At 31.7% G+C, this 24,752-nt stretch overlaps 1 protein-coding gene across 6 annotated transcripts; it reads left to right on the top strand.

Annotated features, from left to right (window-relative positions):
• Nucleotides 1–892: 892 nt before the first annotated feature.
• On the top strand, nt 893–24,752 carry Ptp61F (Protein tyrosine phosphatase 61F). Of its 6 annotated transcripts, XM_023157438.2 has the most exons (10): nt 893–1,047; nt 1,102–1,205; nt 2,180–2,434; nt 10,240–10,629; nt 10,743–10,907; nt 11,065–11,265; nt 14,302–14,480; nt 14,546–14,662; nt 20,176–20,244; nt 24,154–24,752. In XM_023157438.2, the coding sequence occupies exons 2-9, from the start codon at nt 1,131–1,133 to the stop codon at nt 20,198–20,200; spliced, it is 1,407 nt and encodes a 468-aa protein (XP_023013206.2). In that variant the 5' UTR covers nt 893–1,047; nt 1,102–1,130; the 3' UTR covers nt 20,201–20,244; nt 24,154–24,752. The 6 variants fall into 6 exon arrangements, with proteins under 6 accessions (XP_023013206.2, XP_023013204.2, XP_023013201.2 ...); XM_023157436.2 differs by lacking the exon at nt 24,154–24,752 and having other exon boundaries at nt 20,176–20,423; XM_023157433.2 differs by lacking the exons at nt 20,176–20,244; nt 24,154–24,752 and having other exon boundaries at nt 14,546–18,557.

Here is a 24,752-nt window from a genome sequence, read left to right as displayed (position 1 = left end):
GACATTTGATACATGCTAGTTACTCTACAGAAGCCAAGTTATTGTAATTTTCACAATCAAATTTTGAATAATTATGAATATATTGACCAGTACCATCCGAATCTGAAAATGAAACCCTTGCTTATTGAAATTTTCCCTATAACGACTCAGTAAATGTTAGTTTTAGCTGAAAACGAATTTGGCAATATAATAATAATCTTTTTAAACTCGATTTGACCTTGAACCATGTTAGGAATCACACGTTAAAAGGTAAGACGTAGTTAGTCCTTAGCTCGCACAAGTTTCTCGACTTCTGAGAGTTCTCGTTCGTATGGGGGCGACAGCTGATTAACGGAAAAACAGATTTTAAATATTTTTTAAAACAGATTTCCAATAAATTCCTTAAACGTTAGCACCACTCATTATATTCTCATAAAACTAGACTATACTCATATCTAATTATCAATGATATCACAATTGCTTACAGTAATGAGGGTTTTCAATGAATAATAAAAAATAATAATAACTGTAAATATCTACCCACACATCAACAGTAATAATGAAATTAATTCTCATGAAGGTCTTCTCCGTGATAATCTATAACTTGGGGACATAACGGTCCATTTGTTCACCAGATATCACAAGGGGTTCGTTTTAAGGCGAGTCCAAAAGTTTGGCATTTTTAATTTTGTATTATAACGAAATTAAAAATTCATGTGTAATTCCAAAAAAATTACAGTTTTATTCAGGAGAATGTACTTTTTGAAATCAAAATTTTTCAAAACGGAGACTTTTGCGTGTTCCCTATTACCGTCTTACAGATATAGTGATAAAGTTGATTTTACCGTTAGTGATTACTGAGCGTTATCTTTCGATGCTGTGTCTAGATTACAATCGGAACTCATCTTTTTAAAATATGTCACTTTGGACTTTTGACATTTGACAGATCAATCAAGAGTTGTTTGAGTACTGTGGAGTCTTTGTTTCTTTTTGTTGTAATTTCTATCAGTTTTTTGTACTTTCTCTTTCAGAAATGGTGATCGTAATTCAATTTTAAATTTTATTAAGGTTAGTTTTTTTTTAGATTTTACAGTGCACTTGGAACTAACTATCAATTTTTAGAGTTATATGCAGCAATATTTTGTAGAACAATGACATCTGGCAACAATATTGAGTCCGAATTTTTGGAATTGAGTTCTAAGAATCAGTGGCAAGTGTTCTATCAGGTACGGTAAAAGTATTATTTTGGGTTTAAGATAGTCTAATTTTTACCTGTGTATTTGGATTCATTCAGACTTCAAAGGAAGATCCAGTTCGAATTTTATATTCAGAAGAAAAAACGAGTTAACTGTTTCTTCTAATGTATAGCATTACAAAACTTGAAAGTTCCCACTTGGAACTATTCTCAAAAATGTATGAGATCATTTATAATCTTCGATCTTATTCATTTTGGAGCAATCATTGTATACTTCTTTGACAAGAGCTTTTTTTCTCAGTAGGTACACATTTCTAAAATACATTATTTTAGAATTGTAAGGGACATTATATACAACCTAACTTTATCATTGAATTAGGCAGTATAGTAGTAGTAGTGATAGGTGGATAAATGATAAATATTTTCTTCAATGGTTCACTTCAAGTTTTTGAAAAACTTGTTAGTAGACTGATGTATGCTCATCACAAATCTGAAGTTGAAACTTCCTACTTTGGTTGACTTGCGAAGATATGGCCACTCAAAAGTAAAGCCTGTTAAAAATTGAATATTTCAGGAAAACACTCCTGGTACTAAAAAATTGTAAAATGAAAATTTTATTCATCAATTTCAAATGTTTTCAACATAATTGAAATCTTCTATTTTCACCATAATCACCCAATCTTAGAATCGTGTTCGAAATAATAGTGTCACTTCACTAGAATTTTAGCATTATTATTTATTAGCAATATCATGAAAACCTAAAAATTAAGTAATGAAAATTATTTTGACAAACTTTAAAAATTTGCCTTATCTTAGAAGTGTAAATTACTAAGCACTAAGCACTACTTTCTTGAGTTTAATTGTAATGTTAATTAAATTGCATGTAGCTTGTTTACCACCATTATTTTCAATTTTGATGTATTGCATGCAATTATTTTGTCCATTTTATTGAGCTAGATAATTTTTTTGATGCTACATTTTTTCATTACATTTTCTTTCTTTTAGCAAATTCGGGCCCAAAGTTCTGTTGACAAGTGTTCAGAAGCAATTAAACCACAAAACAAAATTTTAAATCGCTATAGAGATGTGAGTCCATATGATCATAGTCGCATTATATTAAATAGAGGATCAACAGACTACATCAATGCCAATCTAATTAAAGTAGAACAAGCAAATCGGCAATACATATTAACTCAAGGACCACTATCTAACACATACAGCCACTTCTGGTTGATGGTGTGGGAGCAGGAAACAAAAGCTGTAAGCAACATTAATGTAAAGTAGAGATTAAAACCGTTTGTTATCAATGTTATAATATTCAGATTTCTAAACACTCCGTAACGAAAGGTATGCTGAAAATTCGAAGGTATTTTGTAATATTATCAATGAATTGGTTCCCGATTGATATTCAGGTTCGCACTTTCGGTCTTTCTTAATTTTACTAGTAGTACAGCTATATTTTCTCAACCACACTACAGTACAAATCAATATCTTCATTCTTTTGTGGTCTATAAGACCAACAACTGTTGTTATACAGTGTCACCGATAAAGTTCGCATCAAATGGGAAACTTTTTTATTTATCGTTTTATGTGAAATTTGATTTTGGCAGTAGATTTTGCTTAAGAAATGATGTCAAATGGCGTCTACAAAATAGGTCACGTGATTTCCTTAACCTGTCAAAATTGACATTTAAAAAAAGAAACGTCGAAAAATGACATTATTCTTCAAAATATCCAAAAATATCAAAGGATAAAAACATTTTCTTTTGTAATTTTATAACCACACACCAAGTTTCAAACCCATAATAAGTATTTTATATTTTCACTATTTTTCCACATTCCTGCTTTTTCTACTTATCAAAATTTAAGCACACCTGTACTAATTCATTTATTTTAACTAAACTCGTCACCGAATTTCTTTTTTTGTAATATAATAATATTTTAAGAGCCTCTTTGATGTTAAAAACAAATTTTGAAAAATAAAAATTGTCAAACTTGATGCAAAGTTCATCTAGTTTCAATGGGGCTTTCCAAGCTATAAAGTACTTGAGTTTTTTTAATGAGCAAATGGCCTCACCATATGAATTAGAACAAAACGGAACATTAGGAAACAATATCTTAGAGTGTTTATTGTTTTTTTAACAAAAAATACGGTGGAATTTAATCTTAATTAAAAGGAACTGAAAATAAACATGTACCTATACCTAATAGCAAAAAAACACGAAAAAAAGACTCACGACATTAAATACACTACATTTCTGTATGTCTTCCATCGCGTTCTATGCAGATAATTGTCCTTCTTGATACATCTTTTATTGAGTTGCTGATACTCACAGGGTTTATGTTTAAAATAGAGTTTCTAATAACAGTTTCTAGGTGATTCACGTCACGAAAAGGTCTTTGTTTATAAACGATTTGTTTTAAGTAACTCCACAAGAAAAAATCTAGTGGGGTTAAATCTGGCGACCTAGGCGGCCATATTTGCTCCATATTTCGCCCAATAACTTTGCCCCTAAACATTTCTAATAGTTTCTCTTTGACTTGTCTTGAACTATGAATAGGAGCCCCGTCACATTGATACCACAGACTGTGTCTTATTTCAACCGGCATATTGTCCACTATATCACTGATCTCAGTATTTAGAAATTGCAAATAATCCTGAGAAGTTAAATTGTGTCTAAAAAAGAATGGTCCCATTACCTGATTATTTAAAACACTGCACCACACATTTGTTTTAAATGAATATTGGTCCCGACATTCTATCACAAAATGAGGATTTTCCTGAGCCCACCACCTACAATTCTGGGAACTGAGTACGCCGTTCGATGTGAAGGTAGCTTCATCGGTCCATAGGATTTTGTAAGGAAATTTTCTGTTTAATTCTACTTCTCCTTGGTACCAGAAAGAGAAATCTAGTCGAACATCGAAATCTCTTTCCTTTAAGGTATTTATAAATTTGGGTTTGTAGGGTTTGAATTTATTTTTATGTAAAATTGCTCTTACGCTTTCTCTTTTAACGCCAGTTCTATCTACAATATTGGTAACACTTGATTTTCCCTGTTCGATAACATCCAGGCAGACAGCCAACTGAACCTCATCATTATTGCGTGATGGATTATGACGTTTTTTAAAAGTATTTTCAACTGAACCAGTCAGTTTAATTTTTTTTAAAATCCTACTTACAGTGGATTGCTGTACATGTCTACCAGGATGTCTTGCGTTAAAAATATCAGCCACTTGTCGATGCAATGTGTTTTCACCACAAATTAGCACAATTTCAATTTTTTCTTGTAAAGATAACATTATTTTAATTTTCATACATTACATTGAACTAACGGGCATTAATTTATTCAGTGACAGTGACGTTTTCTAAAACATATTATGTAGTTTCATATTTTTTCACAGCCTACCCAGTTTTTTTAAATTAGTGTTGTTAGCGGAGTAGGTAAATGTAAATACTATGAGTTTTTTTCTTTTATTGAATGGGCTTCAAGAATCACGAAATGATGTTTCCTAATGTTCCGTTTTGTTCTAATTCATATTGTGAGGCCATTTGCTCATTAAAAAACTCAAGTACTGTATAGTTTTGAAAGCCCCGTTGAAACTAGATGAACTTTGCATCAAGTTTGACAACTTTTATTTTTCAAAATTTGTTTTTAACATCAAAGAGGCTCTTAAAATATTATTATCTTACAAAAAAAGAAATTCGGTGACGAGTTTAGTTGAAATAAATGATTTAGTACAGGTGTGCTTAAATTTTGATAAGTAGAAAAAGCAGGAGTGCGGAAAAATAGTGAAAATATAAAATACTTATTATGGGTTTGAAAGTTGGTGTGTGGGTATAAAATTACAAAAGAATTTGTTTTTATCCTTTGATATTTTTGGATATTTTGAAGAATAATGTCATTTTTTGATGTTTCTTTTTTTAGATGTCAATTTTGACAGGTTAAGGAAATCACTTGACCTATTTTGTAGACGCCATTTGACATCATTTCTTAAGCAAAATCTACTGCCAAAATCAAATTTCACATAAAACGATAAATAAAAAAGTTTCCCATTTGATGCGGACTTTATCGGTGACAATGTATATGTATTCTATGATTTTTTTTGTATTTTCTTTAGTTTTTTTTGTAATTGTATTGAGCAAAATGGGTTGTGAAACTGTAGGTTTGTTGAGTATCATCCACTGGTGATTTTCAGAATATATTTTTTTCAAACATTTTCTATTGATCTAAAATGTTATTCAGTTCAATGGAAACGTTTTGGGACTTCTCATAACATTATGGATTTTTATTATCATGTATTGTCAATTGCAGGATGAAAATTTTCAAAAAATATTTGAAAATATGGTTGAATATTACTGGAGTTTCTTCCCAACACAATCGTTATTTTTAACACCTCGACAGTTTCGATCACCAAGTGATCATCTTCAAGAGGAAGATTGAACTTCCTCTTGATTAATTTTCCTCTTGAAGATGATCACTGGGTAATCGAAACACGTGTCGAGGTGCATCACAAGTGAAAATATTATTAACTACTTAACATATACATCTAAAAAAAAACTACCCAGAAAGATCAGTTGAGATTTTCAGATCTTTTCTTTGGATGTTAATGGTTTTAATTTTGTCAATTTTGTGGTAGTCAGCTTCCCTCGAAAGAAGCAGAAATGCAGGTAAATAGTTGATTCATGAACAAAGAAGTCTGAATTATTTTTTGATTTGTTGATTTCATGTATCTGTTTTCATACCGATATTAATGTCCTAAATTAAATATAGCAATATGCCTGCAGTGAAATATCCCAAATAGTTTTAAGAAAACACAAGACCAAATTTAAAACCAATTATTCACACTTGTGATGCACTGTTTGGAATCTTTGGTGTCGTAATGCACATTACTGGAGTTTTTTCCCCAACACCAAGCCGTTATTTTAACACCTCGACACATGTTTCGATCACCAAGTGATCATCTTCAAGAGGATGATCTTCACATTTTATCATTTTCATCAAAATTTATATCATTTTCATGATGGTGAAAATACTGTACTTTGAGTGGAATTTAGTATGTTTTTTGACTGTTGTTTATAATAAAAACTGAAGAAAATATAATATTGTCCAAGAAAATTGTTCTAGGTATGTCTATCATATCTCATTTTACATCAAGATTATTCTATTTTGATAATCGCCTAGATAAAAGACTCAATTTAGAGTTTCACAGTGGTACATGAACAAAAAAAACCAAGAATGTACAGTTAACTGACTTATTGTGAAAATCTTAATAACTATGTTTTTTTTTTTTTAGATAAAATAAAACCCATTTATCATTAATCTTCAGGTTCAATAGTATAATAGGTGTTAGGTTAGGCTAGGTCCAAAGTGAGTGGGCCTGTTTGACCCTCCACCGCAACCCGCAAGGGTTTATTGTGGCACACACCTATTCACACTCGCCCAAATAAACCCAACTTCTTAACGAAGCCTATTAGTTTGTATGGTGAGTGGTCTTTCAGGTCAGATGGTAAGAGTACGGCTCTGCCGAACTCAAGAATTTGGTGCAAGGCGGTTTTATAAGGTACCCCACTCTTGAGGAGACGACTCATTCGTTTCCTGGCTACCACTACCAAACTTTTTTTTAAAGGTTCAGTTGTTGGATCAGGAGTTAGGGAGTTGAGAAGCTCTTGCTCCTGAACTAAATTTACAGGGAGGTCAGTTGAAGTCGTAAACTCGTCACCCATCTCCTCTGTAGACTTGCTCCTGAACTAAATTTACAGGGAGGTCCGTTGGAGTCGTAAACTCGACATCCATCTCCTCTGTAGACTCGCTCCTGAACTAAATTTACAGGGAGGTCAGTTGGAGTCGTAAACTCGACATCCATTTCCCCTGTAGACTCGCTCCTGGTCTAAGTTTACAGGGAGGTCAGTTGGAGTTGTAAGCTCGACATTCATCTCCTCTATAGATTCAGCATCAGAAAGAATTTTTAAGTTTACTCTGTCCATTAAATTCCTACGAGTAGCTAGGGAAAGGTCAATCACGGCAGAGCACCGCATTACCGTGACAAGGCGATGCTACGACGAGAAGGCGTTCAGTATCTCGAAGGTTCCGTAGAGACAGCTGATAGGCTCAGTGTCATTCATCCTCTCGGCACGGATACACACACCTCAGGATTAAGCCATCGTTGGGATGCCATTCAGTTAGGGAAAAACAAAACCACAAGTGATTCTGTCACTCCCGTATCCAGCGGGGCTACGTGGAAGCAGGCATCGGATGGCCGGTTTGTTCAACCCTCCACATCCCCCACATAATAGGTGTTACTTGTCCCACAATGTGTTTCAGACTTTTCAGCTCTTTCTTTCCCAAGGTATTTGTGTTTGAAAATTCGAAGTGTCAACATAAAAAGTTGTAAAATTTGTGAGATGAAGAATTAAAATGAAAAACCTACATTCTTATTTTTTTGAGTCTTTGGCATTGACAAATTTGCTCATTAGCCTCATGTTCTCGGAAGGTTATTTTGGTAACTCTTAAAACCTCCCATAGAGCATTATGACTATTCTCAATCCTGTTAGCCAAGTAATGTAGCAGATTTGATCCATTCTACTTTTAATGTCTTTGAAATGTTGATTATGATATTTAAGAATATTTCAAGCTGTGTTACCTAGAGTTAACACACTGCCTTTCAAAACTCATCTTCTAGTTGAAATATTTATAACATCCTGAACTTCTGTAAGTAATGACTTGTCACACATTGTCATGCAGTGCATGAGTGCTTGGCAGAGCAAGATCAGCAAGATTCAAAGCAAGTCGGATTCAAGACAGTTTAAATACCACACATCTACAAGAGCTCCTTCATGTAAACTTTTGGCTCCGATTGTATATGAACTGTTTGAAGGTGATTGACAATGTTTCATGATGAATTTCACTAGTTCGGACTTCCATTCTCTACTATATAAAATGATTTGAAATCCGTGAAACAACTAAAAAAGAAGAATCAAAAATGAATTGCTGAAAATAACAATTATATTAACCAAAATAAACCTGAAATGAAATAATAGTGAAATAAAATACAAGTAAAATAGAACAATTGAATAAATAAAAAAAATATAAAAATAAAGAAATGAAAAAAGAAAATAAAAATAAAAAGTGGAGAGATTCCAAGTCACGTTAGTTCACGACGTTTCGATTGTTAGTATCTACAATCGTCTTCGGGTGATGACTGGACTGATTTCTCCGAGAGATGACTATTTATAGGTCGTTCGAGTACTTTCACTTATCCCCGCTTTCCATTTTCCGCTTCACTGGTTCCGTGGGAGATGACCGTTTTGGCGGGAGTTGACCATTTTTCGCTTGATGATGGGTTTCCATATGTTGCGTATTTCTACGCTGGCTTGGCTGAATACGTTGTTGGACAACATGTATGCGGCTTCCTTGAATTTTCTCCTAAACCAATGTTCCTCTCTGTGCAAGATCTCTCAGCTTGGGACCACTCGATGTTGTGTTGATGGGTCCAAACATGGTCTGCTATTCCTGCTTTGCTGGTTTCTCCTCGCTGTGTGTGTTTCTTGCTCGGCAATGCGAATCCACGGAACCAGTGATGCGGAAAATGGAAAGCGGGGATAAGTGAAAGTACTCGAACGACCTATAAATAGTCATCTCTCGGAGGAATCAGTCCAGTCATCACCCGAAGACGATTGTAGATACTAACAATCGAAACGTCGTGAACTAACGTGACTTGGAATCTCTCCACTTTTTATTTTTATTTTCTTTTTTCATTTCTTTATTTTTATTTATTCAATTGTTCTATTTTACTTGTATTTTATTTCACTATTATTTCATTTCAGGTTTATTTTGGTTAATATAATTGTTATTTTCAGCTATTCATTTTTGATTATAATTTTTTAGTTGTTTCAGGGATTTCAAATCATTTTATATAGTAGACAATGGTAGTCCGAACTAGTGAAATTCATGTATATGAACTGGTCGATACTTGAAGAAAATGCATATTGAAACATACTAATACAGTTGAATGCAATATTTTCACTAGAAAATATTTTACATAAACCACTGTAGTAGTAGCAGTATTAAACTGTATTAGTTTACTTTCATTGAACAAAAAATGTGGAAACTTCCAAAGAAAGGAAGAAAGAAAATAACAACAATAAAAACTCTATAAAGATATATAGATCATGAACACACGTCTCTTTCATTTTACAGACTGGAAGAAAAAATCCTTCCGAAACAACTACCATCACATGAACATTGAATTACACCAAAGGACAAAATCCTTTCAAAATTACTTTCATGTGAACATTGAATTATGTGGAATATAACTTTTTGTGATATACTCCAAATATTGTTGATGGAATTAAAACAGATATCATTCACAGGAACACTTTACAACTTAATATAGAAATGAGTATTAATATGACACAACTTATATAATAATATACTATCATAAAGTATGATAGTGTCAACTATAAGTTCGAGACAAGACACTTGTCTTGACGGCTCACAAGCACCGCTTTGGATAACATTACAAGAAAAAGCACTCAATTTGTGGATCGAGTCTGCTGTCGATTCCGAAGATGGAGTCTTCGTAAGATGAGATGTCTTCACTTTCTCAGGCTTATCCTTTGGGAACATTTGAGCCAAGCAATGCTGTCGTGGCTTAGCCTAGCACCACTGTGAGATCTATGGTGGGTTGAATTAGCACTATCCGTATTGGATTACGAATGATTTGTTTTTGGGTTCTGGTTTCATTTTGTTGTTTTGCAGTTGTGTTGATGATGTCTTCATATGGGAAGATATCATCACCTTCAATTATTCAGTATGGTCATTATTATTTGTAAACAGCTGTGGATATTGGGATTTTAGTATTAATAACAGCGACAAATAATTTATTCCCCCAACTTCCTTTTTTGACTCCAAACGTCATTTCAAATCTTTTAAATAATTTATTCGAAGTCAATTATATCCCGAAAGAAAATTTGTTTCAATCAAAACAGCCTAAATTTATGTCCGCAGCCCATAAATGGTTGAATTGTAACATAAAATATATTTATTATTTGTTTTTTACAGATAGTAATGTTAAATAAACTAGTAGAAAAAAAGCAAGACAAGTGCTTTCAATACTGGCCTTCCAAAATTGGTCCAGACTATAAAATGAACCTTCCTGATGTAGGCCTGTGTGTAGAATATATAGAGCAACAAGATCATTCTTACTATCTGACTAGAATTCTTCGACTGACTGATACTGAAAGTGGCAAATTTCGTGATATTCTTCAGTTCCATTATATTACATGGCCTGATTTTGGAGTTCCTACTTCTCCCACAGCTTTTTTAGAGTTCCTTCGTAAAGTAAGAGATGCAGAGGTGTTGGAATCAACTGTAGGTCCAGCTGTTGTACACTGTTCTGCAGGAATTGGTAGATCTGGAACATTTTGTCTGGTGGATTCTTGCTTGATTCTCGTGAGTTGGTTTTTGTTTTAATTATAACTGGTTACTAGAAACGTTTATATGAATACTTTCAAAATTTAAAAATATATTCTCTATGTCTGTGCATTTATAATGTTATTTTTAAGATTGAAAAGTATGGCATCAATTCCGTAGATGTTAAAGAAATTCTATTGGAAATGAGAAAATATAGAATGGGCTTGATACAGACTCCGGAACAACTTAGATTCTCTTATCAAGCAATTATTGAGGGTGCTAAACAGTTAATCCATAAGAACTTCACTTCTGAAGAGGTATGTATCCTTCATAACGTTTTGCAAGTTCTTTCCGAAATCCAAACCCATTTTCCTTTTGTCCTAGAAAATATAATTGAAAATTGTCGCAGATTGGTAGAAGGTAACTTTTGTTGTAGTTGGTTGTATTTCTGTTGAATTTTTCTTTTGGTTTCAGGATAATCTTGTAAATATTAGTAATAATGATTCCTCTAATATCCCTGAACACATTACTGACTCTGAAGAAGATGAACCTCCCCCACTACCACCCAGAAATGAGAGTCTTCCCAATGGAACACCTCTCGACAGACCACTCCCAAATATTCCGAAAAGTGTTTCAGATAATGATCTGACCTATGATGAAAATAGTGATATCTTGGTAAGAAAATTTTCATATAGACAGTAGTACCAAATCAAAAATAAAATTAATAAGCTACTTATACATATTTTTTTTTTAAATCAAGTTAGTTTTGTCATAGAATGTCTTCACCAACTATCAACTAACCACCAACTATCAATTGTCGTTTAAGACTTTTTCAACTTCAAAAACTATTTTATAATGTTATGAGTGTTGTGGAATTGGCCGCGGTGGTAGTGCGCCCGACTCACGATCGGAAGACCGTGGGTTCGATTCCTGCCTCGATCAGATATTTTCTCGAGAGAATTTATCTGCTTGAAGCTGGAATGATTCTGCAACCATGTTAGGAATCATACGTTAAAAGGTAGGACCTCGTTAGTCCTCAGCTCGCACAAGTTTCTCAACTTCTGAGAGTTGTCGTTTGTATGGGGGCGACAGCTGATTAACGGAAAAACATATTTTAAACAGTTTTTTTTTATGAGAAATCTTTAAGTAGATTGGATAATGAAACATGTGGAATTTATCCTCCTTTGTTACTTTCATCAAATATGCATCCAACAAAAATATCACTGCACATTGAATAGTGTGCTACAACCCTTCAAGTTAAACACATCACTCTATCCTAAGAACTTGATTGACATACATTTGATTATTCGTCAATTACAAACAGGAAAACTCCAATTCAGTATACAAAGCAATAAAACTTACAGCACCAAGTGTAGTTTATACAAGAGTTGAATGATTCACTTGAATTTTTAATGCATTTTCATTTTCACAAGTTTCACAAGTTCATTTAGACTTTTTTTCTTAAAATTGTCTCAGGAAAACGTCACTTGAATATTTTAACGTACTTATGTTACACCCTGTATAAGTCAAAGGATTTCTGGACAAAAATTTGACCCGATAAAATTTATAAAAGATGTGTCAATGATGCAATTGTCTTTGAGGCATGGTAAAGATATTATATTCCTGAATTCATTATATTATATTCACCTACTACTAAACCTATTTTAGAAGCTACTTTTTTTAATAATCACTCTGCACAATTTCAATAAAATTAATGTGTTAATGTGTAATATAGACTCAAAATTTAAGTACTGAATTCTATACTGGATCTAACTAGAGAGCAACATGAAATTTTCGAAGCGTAAACATGAAAATCACTAGATAATCTTGAAATGAAAACCAAAAATATTAAAGGTTTCTGAATACTTGCTTGAATTAAAAGATGTAGACAATTAGTAATGCCAATCAGGTCATTTTGAATAAGATGTGAATCATCAGGACATTTCATCACTTTAAAATTGATCAAATTCAATCATGTAGTATTTTGTCAAAGTCTTTCAAGAAGTCTGTGTATATCGAATTAACCTGCAGGGACTTCTTGAGATCTTGCATTATAAAGTACTGGTAGCACATCAAATTCTATACTGTGGACCAATCAGAAATGAACCCATGCTGTTCTGAAATAACCATTGTTAAGTATGCCTGATTGAATATACAGGGTGTTTATTACATGTAATGTTTTTCAATCTACAAGAACTGTTGAAAATGACTACCCCCCACTCGGATGCAAGAATCCAATCTTCTCCTCATCAAGTTCCGAACTCTTTCAAAAACACCAGTATCGTTTTTGATTGAGTTACACCCAGCAATTATCCCGTTTCTCAAATATTCTACATATTCCAGTGGAGTAGTATAAAGTAATATCTTTTGGTGGCCCCATAGGAAATAACCCAGGGGTTTAAGTCCGGTGCTCGAGCAAGCTATAAGCGAGGTCCACCTCAACTAATCCAGCGATATTCGTATGTTACCGTAAAAAAACTCTCTAGCCAATATGCTGAAATGTGCTGGTACACCATCGTGTATAAACCAAATTGCATTTTTTGTAACCAATGCGACCTTCAAGCACCTCATGTGGATTTTCTTCAGCCCAAACATGGTTATTGTCAAAATTCCTTATGGCATTTTTTGAGAAACTGGCTTCATCGGTAAAAAGAATAGACATCAATAGTTGAGGGATTTGAACCAATGTGCATAAAAGCCATTGACAGAATGCCATGCATAGAAAAAAATCTGCAGAAGTGCCTGAACTCGTACGTGGTATGGGTACAAATGTCTCTAAGAATGTTCCAAATCGTCCCATTACTCACATTTAAAATATTTGCAATTTGTAGAGTAGTAGAGGTACCTGGATCTTCTATCATGGCAAGCACATTCTTTTCTACTTCTACCGTTCTTACTGTCATTGGCCTTCCTGGTCCTCCATTTCGCTTCAATGCTCCTGTTTGACGAAGTCGTTGATGTATACTTTGGAAAGTTTTTCTATTAGGCACATTACGATTAGAAAATCGTTCACTGTACAACCGCCTAGCTTCCAATGAATTGCCATCCATAAATGAAATGCATGTCAGCCATCTCTGCGTTACTATAGCCATTCATCATAGAGGACTTCACTAACAAGACTTTAAATATTAAACACAGAAAATGCACGTCAAATAGACAAAGTCAATCAGTTTTAACCTATTCGACACATAAAAATGATCACTTAGGACACATACTATTCAAATTGAATGTCTGCAGCCGTTTGTAGTAATCGGAATGTTGTTGATAGATACCAACGGAATTGTTAAATTTTTTATTACTTGGTAGGTCCAGTGCAGTACGGCTACATTAATAATTTTAAAATTACCAAAATTGTTATTGTCGAAATTTTTTTTCACCCCGTATCTTCGAAACAAAGCTTCCTATCAAAAATCATCAAAGAACAAAATATCCTTAGAAATAATCCAAGGAATAGTTCCTTAATTTTTTGCCGCATGTTTAATAAACACCCTGTATATTTTTTTTTTTAGTTATTAACTCTTTCTTTGGATCCACTTTTGTGAATTGAATATATAAATCTGTGTTTTCACAAATCTGGAAATTCACTGCAAGTTAGCAAAAAAAAATTTAAAAGACACAAACACAGAAGATACAGTTTACTATTCATAAAATTCATGATGAGTTAAAACTTTTTTTTTTGGAAAATAATCAGAATACTTTGAATATTTGCAGAATTACATTCCCAGCGGACCTTTACCTGTAGTACCAGCCGATGAGGATGAGTGCAGTGAAGAAGATGAACTTGAAGAAGAGGAAGAAGAAGATTTCAAACCAGAGGCAGTCAGTCCTGATCTAGAGAAATCCTCATTAATAGAATCTGAGAAGCCAGTTTTAATCGAATCGAAACACAGGTGTGTATAATTTCGATTAAGTAATATATTTATATTTCAGAGGTATGACAATTCTTATTTTTTAGTTCATCCTACGAGGTCAGACAAAGAAACAGGGCACAGAGAAAAGGAACCATGGAGTCTCAAGTGCGGGATATGAAACGCCGTCAACAAATAAATGAACAGTGGACTCGATTGAAGAGGTCTTTATACTTACCTTTAGTTGTAGGAGGCTCTCTACTGTTGGGCGGAGGTCTCATTGCTTATATTTATTACAAAGATTGAGAAAAGATCCCATCTCATTTTTTTGTATTTATTACTTATTAGTAAGGTTGTTGACAAATATGAAAGCCAGAAACAGTGATTATTGCTTTTCAGAAGTGTCCACGCGTTTTGTATGATTTGAAAAATCTTTTTGGCAGCTTCCTAACAAATGTATTTTAGAAATCGTACAAAACTTGAGATGAACATGAAGGGGCAAAAAAATCACTAGTTGCTCATATATGCTTTCTTGAAAGTAAGATGACTCATTTATGGGTTTTTTTCAAAAGGATGAATGTTTTTTTAGTATATTTTGACATAATAATAATAGAACACTTTGCTTTGTTTCAATATAATATTGAATATTTAATTCATTAATAGAAAATATTTGAAAATTGGTAATGGTTTCGAAAATATCACAATCCATATTTAACTGCTTGCTACTACACTAATTATCTTTTTATTGAATACCTTTTTGAATTATGTTTCATTCTAAGAGGAATTAACCCTGTATCATCTTGTTCGGAAGTAAAGATTACATATTTGTGCAACCTGAAATTTTTATAATCTGTTATCTATTAAGTTTTCACGAAATGTTTTTGGTAGCACTGAAAAACTTTATTTATGAAAATGTGACTTAGTAAATGTTTTCTTTTGTCCAAAAGTCTTATATTACATATCACTAATTCCATACAAGAGAATTATAAATATTTGTTGGACTTTGAGAACAGAATCCATTCTTAAAAATAATTTAAGATTAATTTTTGTGTGTCGTGGGAACAATTTTACAATCACACTTATAAAGGTATTTATGAATACCAATTAATAATCATTTGGTTGAAATTGAATGCCTGAACAGATTTCTTAAATAACTGTATTCCCTTTTTTCTGAATCTTTCAGTGAAAAAGAATAAATCACATCCAAAAATGAATTTATTCTTCTGAAACTCACATCAATCATAACACCACTTATTTTGTTGAAAATAGAATCGAACTAAAAAATCTCTGGGATTCAGAACAACAAACAACAATAGATATAACGATATGATAATTATTATCATCGCATGGCTCAACCTAATAGTCATTAAAATCTTATTTTGAGAGAGTTATACAGAAAATATATTTTATATTTATTTTTGTCTTCAGATGGGAGTATTGAAATGTATTCTAATCGAATTACACATTGAAACTTTTTCCAGAAAAATGAATTTGATAATATATATATTTTTTAAATTCTGATTCAATAATATTTGTTTGTTAATGATGTTGATAATGTTCATGTATAATTATTTGTTTATTTTTTGTTATTGTCCCCATATAAACATTGTTTTTTCGGATTACTAAACGTTAATAATAATAATTTTGGTACATAAAGAGCTATTCAAATTCGAATCTTTCTTTGCATGGTGATCTCTGTGTCCAAGAGATACAGAGTAGTTTAACTTTTGGCAATATTGCCCATTTTCAGGCTCTGGTGAATGATACCGAAAAATCGACTGTAGCTATTTTGATTCTGGAGATACATAGGAAAAACTGAAATTTTCGAAAATCTTTTGCTGTAAATTAATTATTTGCAGGGATATTGCTTATCTCTTTACACTTTTACATTGGAACTTACTTGTTCATTATACCATCACGTATTCAAAAAACGCAGTTTATTGTGAGATTTCCACTTGAAGGTACACAAAACCGCGACACGTGTTTCGCTATAAGTTAGTATTTTCGGGCGTCACAATACTGATTGTGGTTGGTGGGATAATTTGATCTGGGTTTTCATTGTCCATGTCGTGTCTCTCTTCTTCCGATACCGTTAATTAAAAAATTTAGGTGCCAAAAAGTCTTTTTCAGTAAATGTCTGACTTCAGGAGATATATACCGATAGTAGCGAACCCTACTTCAGCCTCTGGAATGGTGGCAAATTTTTGTAAAGCTTTTCTACGAGGCAGTATTGTTTTCATCAAAAGATTGCACTCATGTATGTAGGCAGCTTTAAATGGACTATAAATGGAAACGGTTAAAGGCTGAATTCTATGAGATCCATGTGGGGGTAGTGATAACATTACTATGTTGTTGGTTTTGCAAATATTCGTGAGCCCCAATAGAGATATGACTGCTGTGATTATCTAAGACAAGCAGTATGGGTTCGTTCTCTGACGGTTTTGTAAAATTAGCGAGATGTTTTAACCAGTCTACAAACAACTATTGATTTATCCACCCATTCTTTGAGCACCGGTATATAGCACCACGTGCAGGGAAATATCACCATTGGTGGAAGGTAAACACCAGTATGACTTACTGCACACACGGCCATTACATTTTTTTTTCTTGATGTTTTTGACCTTTCTCAGTTACAACTTCACCTGGGTCTTGTAGCGGGGAGATATTTTTTTGTACTATATTCAGTTTTACGATATTATATGAACATTGTGTACATTATTATATGAATGTTACATATAAAAAAAATTGTTACAAAATACATATCAAATTTCAAGGTGTGCAAAATTTGATGACACCCTGTAAAAATTATATGATGAAATTCTGATAGATAATGAAAGCTTCAGCAAAATGTAATCATATTAAATATCTCTGCAAATGATGAGATACAACAAAAAAAGTATTTTGAAATTTTCAGTGTTTCTCATATATCTCTTGAATCAAAAAAACTAAATCGATTTTTTTATATCATTCAAACGTACCTGAAAAAAGGTTCAATTTGATCTACTCTCTATCTCTTAACCTTCACGAGATCCCCACTGCATTGACTTGAATTTGAATAACCATGTAAAAACAATTTCAGTTTTTGTTCGCCTAAGAATAAATCTGTTTTAAGCAATGCTTAAGTAATGCTTCTTGTAATACTTCAGTTATGTCTCATTCAATGACATGTGTAATAGAGTGATGGGAATCTCAGGACACAAAAAAAAGATATGTGATTTTGTGGTTACAAAATTGAAATTTTCATAAAAGCACTTTCACAACTTACAGTAACGAATTGTTTCATTATAATTCAGTTGGATTTTTTTTATGCTAATTGAATTTCAGCTACAAAATTGACTATGCGATGAATACAACTATAACAATCATAAAATTGAAGTACGATAATTTTCAATTCAAGTCGCAAAACCATGTTTTGCATTTTTCACTGCGTAAATTGAAACACTTGGAGCTAGGTTTTTAGGAGATTTTGAAACTGGAAATTGAACAAAGTTCATGAAATACAAGGTATTATAAGGAATTACTTATTTTTTGTTACACACAAAAACATTTATTTTTGAAAACTTCAAAAAACAGAGATTCTGATTCTTCCCAGGAAAGCTTGAGAAAGACAGTAAAAATTATCTTGGTAGCAAAAAATAGATTTATTGTCGTTGGTATGAAGCTAGTTTGTCAATTTCTTTGAGCCTGCTGATGAAATTGAGGAAATGAGACTTCCTTTCTAAAGGAGAAATATTTAAAAAAAAATTATTATGAATTGTAAAGGAGTGCAATGCAGTACACTTTTATTTTCACATTACTTTACCTCGAATTATTAACCATCGTTTTTGAAATAACCAAATAATCGAGACTGTAGGTGTTTACTTTCAATATGTTTTCTCTTCTTGTTTTTTGTGTTTAAGAAAAAAAAATATTTGGTTCTGTATTTTTTGTTGTAATTGACTCATTCCAATATTCCCCTCTCACCAGACCTGTGTGTGGGAGAAGCGTTTGTATTGGATTGATTCTATGCCAGAGGTTTCAGTTTCACGTTTCAGTTACTGAAACATATTTTTGTATTGGCATTATCATTTTAATGTTTAATGAAATAGTAATTACTACAACTGACCTGTTGAGGATACACTGATTATTGATAATTTTGTTTCTGCAAGTATTCAAATTTTGTTGGTTACCCTGTTGAAAAATAACTCATTGAAAATCTTGATTACCACCTCCTTTATTATTAAAGTTTAAATAAATTTGGTTTACATTTTGAGTAATTAATTATACCTAATATATCATTTGACTCTTTGAAATAAATATTTGTTTGAGTTTCTTCCATATTTCAAATTGGTGGATGTTTATTTTCGTTTTGACTTAGGCATACTTCCTTATTCTTAGTTATTGATTTTAGTCTTAGGAGGTGTGTTACTCAAACCTGCTATCACCAGTAAATTTTTATTCAACTGGTCTATCCCAACATGAGAATATTGAATATGTGCACTGAAAAATAGATATTTTGTTTTAAAGAGTATATATTAATAATTCTATTATTAATTTTTGCATTATGAAAATATTCATATTAGCGATATTTTCAGTGTTTTGATTATGATTATATATATTTTTTCCTTAAATAACAAATGAGCATTCAGAGTATTCATATGCAACTCCTGATCAAATTCCATATACTGGGTGTTATGAATTGAGTGAAAGTAGTTACACTTATTGCTAATTACAACTGAAATTTTATTAAATCAATAAGTTCAATCTAAAATTTTGAATTTTCAAGTTATGGGTTCAGGAGAAAGCGAGGAGTTTTCCAAACAAGAAATAACATGTCTTTAGCATCAAAATCAGTATTTTTCTTACTATGTAAAAATAGTTGTTTCAAGAAATACCTAAGTAAAGGACATTCTTTCTGTATTCTATTTTTTTTATATTCATAACTGCCATTGAAACAAACTTGGTAAAAAACAAACGTGCTGTTTTTGTATAAGTTGAAACTGATAATATTTTTACAGTATTGAGAGAAACGTGAATGATTGCTCTAAAACCAAATACTCACTCTTATAGTTCTTCCAATATAAATGGGGATGATCTCTTTCACATAATTTCCGAAACTTAGTATTATTCAGAGTTTTGGATACAAAATGTGTATTTTTAATACCAGAAAATTTTATTTAGAGAACTTTTGTTTATTCAAGTCACGGAAAACTGATTTTAGGATTGAAAAGAGAGATTCATATAATGTAATATGACTGAAAATAGTCAATCTGGTAAACGAATTGAACATTTATATATAAAAAAAAATGTTAGGATATCTAATACTTAGAATAATTTTGCAATCTCAGTTTTTTCTGTATTGTTTGTAAGTGAATAATGTATGAACATTTTGGAAATAATTGATAGTATCTTAGCTACAACTGCCATGAGTATTAAAATCAAGATGAAATACTAAATACACAACACTTTTTACATGTTGCTACGGTAATATACGTGAAAAAGGTTTTGTACACTTGTGTTTTTACATTCCTGTGTTAAGTGCCTACACAAACTATTGAAAGTATGTTGACAATATAGGTCAAAATTATGTTATATTGATTTGAAATAAGGCGACAATCGGTTTGTAAATATTTTTAGTAAACCGATATGTAACTTCATTGTGATTATTTACTATTTTCTCAAAATTTTTATGGATATTTAATAAATATATTTGGAAAACATAACAAATTGTTTAATATACCTTAGTTTCTTATTACAGGCCTAAAACTTCACTCGAAGACTGACATTTGAAATTTTTTTGGAGAAGACTGGACTATGAAAAATTCAGGTTAGTTGAAGATAAATTCTGTGGTCTTACCTTTTAACAAGACTAGTCAAGATTACTTGAATCTATCCTATTCCTAGAGATTCCCATTTGTTAACTGTATGGCTATATTTATGCAGCTTTGCATTTGTCTAGTCCCTGATTTTGATATTCGAGAGCAAGTAATAAAGATCTGTTATTGATTCAAATTGTTATTGAACTTTGAAAATACATTGAATAATTGTACCCCTTCAGCTCATACATATAACCCTTATTTATCCAAAAACTAATTTATGTCAATATCTACATTAAATTTAATTCACATCATTGTAAATATTTGTAATTTGTATAATATGGATTTGATTGGTATGTTAAATAGTTTTTTTTTTCTTTTTTGTGATCTCAGTCGAAACTAAGATTTAAACATTGATAAGAGGACAGCTGCATAAATTAGGCTTTGAATTTTAAAAAGATAGTTAATTGTGATTTTATAAATACTATTGGTTGACAAACTCGATTTTGTTACATGTTTTAGGTACAATTTGTTCATTAAGTATTGACAAGTTTTAAATGAATCCAAACATCTCAATAGGAAACATTTTTCTAGGTTATTTTGAAACATTTATATTTATTGACCATGAGTAATTTGTAATTTGATATTTCATTTGGCCCTTTCTACTTGTGCAACAGTTTGGACACAATGTCAACTTTCAGTTGACTGAAAGTTACATGCCACTTAATTTTATACTGTGTATATTTGTTAAAGGTTACATTATGTACTTCAGAATGGGGTTTGGATATGAAGTTTTTGCGATACTGACAATTTTCTGTGATGTGCTTAAAATTACATTGTAGAAAAAATAAATAATTTCTAGCTTAATCAGTCCTTTATCAAGTCAAAGAAGTTGTGGACATTAGGCAGCTCTTATATGATTAATATTATATTTTGATCAATATATTCAACGTCAAAGGAGTGTATTGAAATAATAATATTGATGGTAATCCATTCTATTTTTATTGAAGGCTCATCAATATATTGAGCCAGCAGCAATATTATCGACATATGTAAGAGGTATATTGGCATATGGTACAATACAATGTTTTTGGTAGAAATCTTAATGTGACTGTAAGTCATTCCAATGGTGAAATGGCTTTCCTTATAATCGTATCCTGCTTTATCATAAATGGAGAAATCAATGCAAGTAGGTCTAAGAAACAGTTGTTCACCCATTTCTAAAATTTTTGTAGCCAGCTTTTAATTCACTCTTGTTTCTTTCGTCTTTTCATTCTTGACTACACATTTGAAACTGGCACTATTGATCAATATTGATGAGCCGTGTGAGTGTAACTGTTTTCTTTATCATATTTCCTCAATAATATTGATCGTATAAGGTCCGCCTTTTCGGTTGAATATTAAAAAAGTGTATGGTCATTTTCAATAATAATGTTTTTATTCTATTGAGAAGTACAACAAAAATAGAAAAATATATGAACCTTTATGAAAATACCAATGAAGGCAGAGTTGAAAATTTTTGTTCAAAAAACAAGTTTTTAATATTCCACTCAACCATTTATATGACATCAATTTCAATTATTTAGCATGCCGTTAATAAACTGGTAGGTTTATTTTTAAATGAACATTGAATTATTATCTTTGCACAGATATGCATTACTTTAATATTAACACAATGTTTTTTGTTATATTTATTATACCTACATTTAAAAATTGAAAATAAAGAGTAATATTTAAATAATGTCTAAATAGATCCGCTTAAGTTTTGAAAATGTAAGTATAGAGGGAAGACTGAAAATCAACGGAAAAGAAAATGAAAAAAAAGTGGAAAAAATTCCACAACTAGTTTTTTTACAATATATAGTCGTTTGAAACTACAATTGTCACACTTATGTTAGGCTATAACCATGGGATTTCAGTAGTGATTATTAAATTTTTCGGGTTTCTTAATTTTTTCAACTCGTAGAATCGATTAGTTTGAATTTGTATTGTTCATTAAGGTAAAATATCCAAATTTTGACACTGCTTCAAAGATTGACACTCTTGACAAAAAACTATTAAGGTAGGTAGTTCACACAAATGTCCCATTTCTTTAAAAGACAAAACTAATATAGGGGCCATTTATGATCTAATAGCAAAAACATACAGTGTAAAAGACTTGATTATATCAATATGTAAGACATCCGTTGAGGGCTTTAGTGAAATTATTTTGTAATAAGTAAGGTGAGTTTAACTTTTATTGAATTCTACTATTGATTATGAGAATAAGATAGCTTATAGATTAAAACTGAATTGTAATTCATGCAGTTGTTCACGGATTAAATTTTTGATAAAGGTGTCAACAAATGGTTTAAAAATGTTCTTTTTTTCTCTCTCTCTAGGTTTTCTTGGCCTTTGCTTCCGTACGGCGCATTTAGCCTTCAAAAAATGTTTGTGTTACCAAAAAAAGACATTTGTGTTAATCTATGGGTTTTCAACAGGATGTTTTTTCTATATTTCTTCTCATTCATACTTTCATTATGTTTGTATGGCTATCTGTTCAATGGCTCTAGCTGATTTACAACCAATGGATAACATCTATGTCAACGTTTGGAACATTTGGGTTTTTCTCAAGTTTTGACTCGTCGAGTTTTAAATTGTGGCAAAGGAAGGGTTTCCAGAAGAATAAGAGCGATTGTTGGAAAGCACTGAAAAATTGATGGCAGAATTCAATAGGGAAACGCCGTTTAAAAATAATCAACCAGTGAGAACATGGTATCAACTTTTGTTTGACATGAAATTCTGAAATAAGTGCAAGAATACCGGAAAATTTAATTCTGTGTCTATTGGAATTCAGAAGATTGAAGAAACTGACAGTGAATCACTGAATTTGAATAAATATATCCTTGGGGAGTTAGAAAAAGAAAAACTTTTGTTGGAAAAATTTAAATTTATATCTGGAAAACAAACACAGCTTTCAAGACAAGTTCAATCTGGGCTGGTAGTAAACAGGATTGATCTCTCTTTGAATTTCACAAGAAACCTGAAATGAAAATAATTAGCCTCAACTATGAAAAGAGTACAAGAAGTGTGACGAAAATAATCGTTATTGGGATAAACCACTTCTGAGTGATATAAGATTAGACCTGCTGATAAATCTTCGCCCTTGAAGCCCAATAATCAGGATTTTTCCTTTCCCATTTAACATAATTTTTATGTAGTCGGATTCAATAACAACGAAGAAAAAAAGAGAAGAAAAACACCTTCGGTTGTGACTCAAAGCAGTGGCAAGAATATTATGACGAAACAGAATATAAGAAAAAAAAAGATAATTGAAAAATCAGAGAGTTGAAGGAAGGCGGATGAAGAGAACGTCAATAGAACCTACAATTAGGAAAACAGTAAACAAAAAAATATCAGAAAGAGCAATACAGATAGTTCATCTGAAACAAGAATCAGAAGAGTAGAAAAATTTGGGTAACACATGACGAAATAAGTTTATTTCATACGTTTAATCTCGACCGAAACCCGTCATTTACGAAAATGGCGGAAAGTGAAAATGGAGAATTTGAAAATGAGCCCAAATGACTTTGTATTGATTGAATTCCCCTTAAAAAGAAAGTTATGGAGAGCTGTGATCATGATAAAACTTTTAGATTTAATGACACTGATATTAGTGTGATATATTTTAGTGGAATAACTGAGAAGTTAGATTGCCCAAAAATTAAAATATCAGGTGATAGGCTCAAAAATGAGATTAACATTGATGGGTGGTAGAATAGCCAAATTTACTTCATATTTTCCTCAGTTATAGGATGAAAAACTGACAAATATTTTGTTTCTTGTGATTTCTGAAGTACCTAAATAATCGTATCATTTATGTTTTTCATTTATTATAGTAGTCCTACCATAAGAAATATTGAGTGAGGTTAAATTTTCAGCTAGTATCAACCATCGCTACTGAATATGTCAATGATTGTTTCAAAAAAGTATGTGCAAATAATGGATATTTACATGCTTCTCGAAGTGATTTTAAGGCCCGACCTGTTTGGAATCTAAATGTTATTGGTGAATATGTATAACAGTGATGACACCAAGTGAAATTATTGAAGTGAATATGAAAATTATTTGTCAACTATTGGTGCATATAAGTGTCAATCTTTGGAATTCGATTCTCAAATGTCAACCTTTGGTGAAAATGCAGGATACATAAAAATATTTTTTTAAATATTGAAACGATATAATATTTTCACAACATGTACTCTTAATACTCAGAACTCTTCTCATGTTCCCACAAGTTGTTGTTTGAAAAGTTGGGTATATTGAGAAATATGGTCAAGAAAGTTGAAATTCTTCACTATTGTGTTAACTATTAATTAGTTTCTTGTTGTCTGTAATGAATTTAATATGGAAAACTATAATCTTTTCTGTAATAGAAAAAGTTATTGTTTTATTGTAATGATGCTTCTTTTCTCTTTTATATCCCGTTCCTAAGTACAGTGTATGCTATCAGGACGTGTAAAATAGATTTTTACAGATA

Source organism: Leptinotarsa decemlineata, unplaced genomic scaffold (assembly GCF_025532065.1).
Source record: "Leptinotarsa decemlineata unplaced genomic scaffold, Ldec_3_MD MMD2_tig00000035_RagTag_RagTag, whole genome shotgun sequence".
NCBI classification, from domain to species: domain Eukaryota; kingdom Metazoa; phylum Arthropoda; class Insecta; order Coleoptera; family Chrysomelidae; genus Leptinotarsa; species Leptinotarsa decemlineata.
Note: the sequence above shows the minus strand (reverse complement) of the source record. Positions and strands in the feature narration are given on the sequence as shown.

Bases quoted from the DNA above. Each gene is read 5' to 3' on its own strand.
- Ptp61F (XM_023157433.2), top strand. From the start codon at position 1,131: ATGACATCTGGCAACAATATTGAGTCCGAATTTTTGGAATTGAGTTCT. The intron at 1,206-2,179 runs GTACGGTAAAAG...TCTTTCTTTTAG, and splicing joins AGTGGCAAGTGTTCTATCAG to CAAATTCGGGCCCAAAGTTC. The intron at 10,908-11,064 runs GTATGTATCCTT...TTTTGGTTTCAG, and splicing joins AGAACTTCACTTCTGAAGAG to GATAATCTTGTAAATATTAG.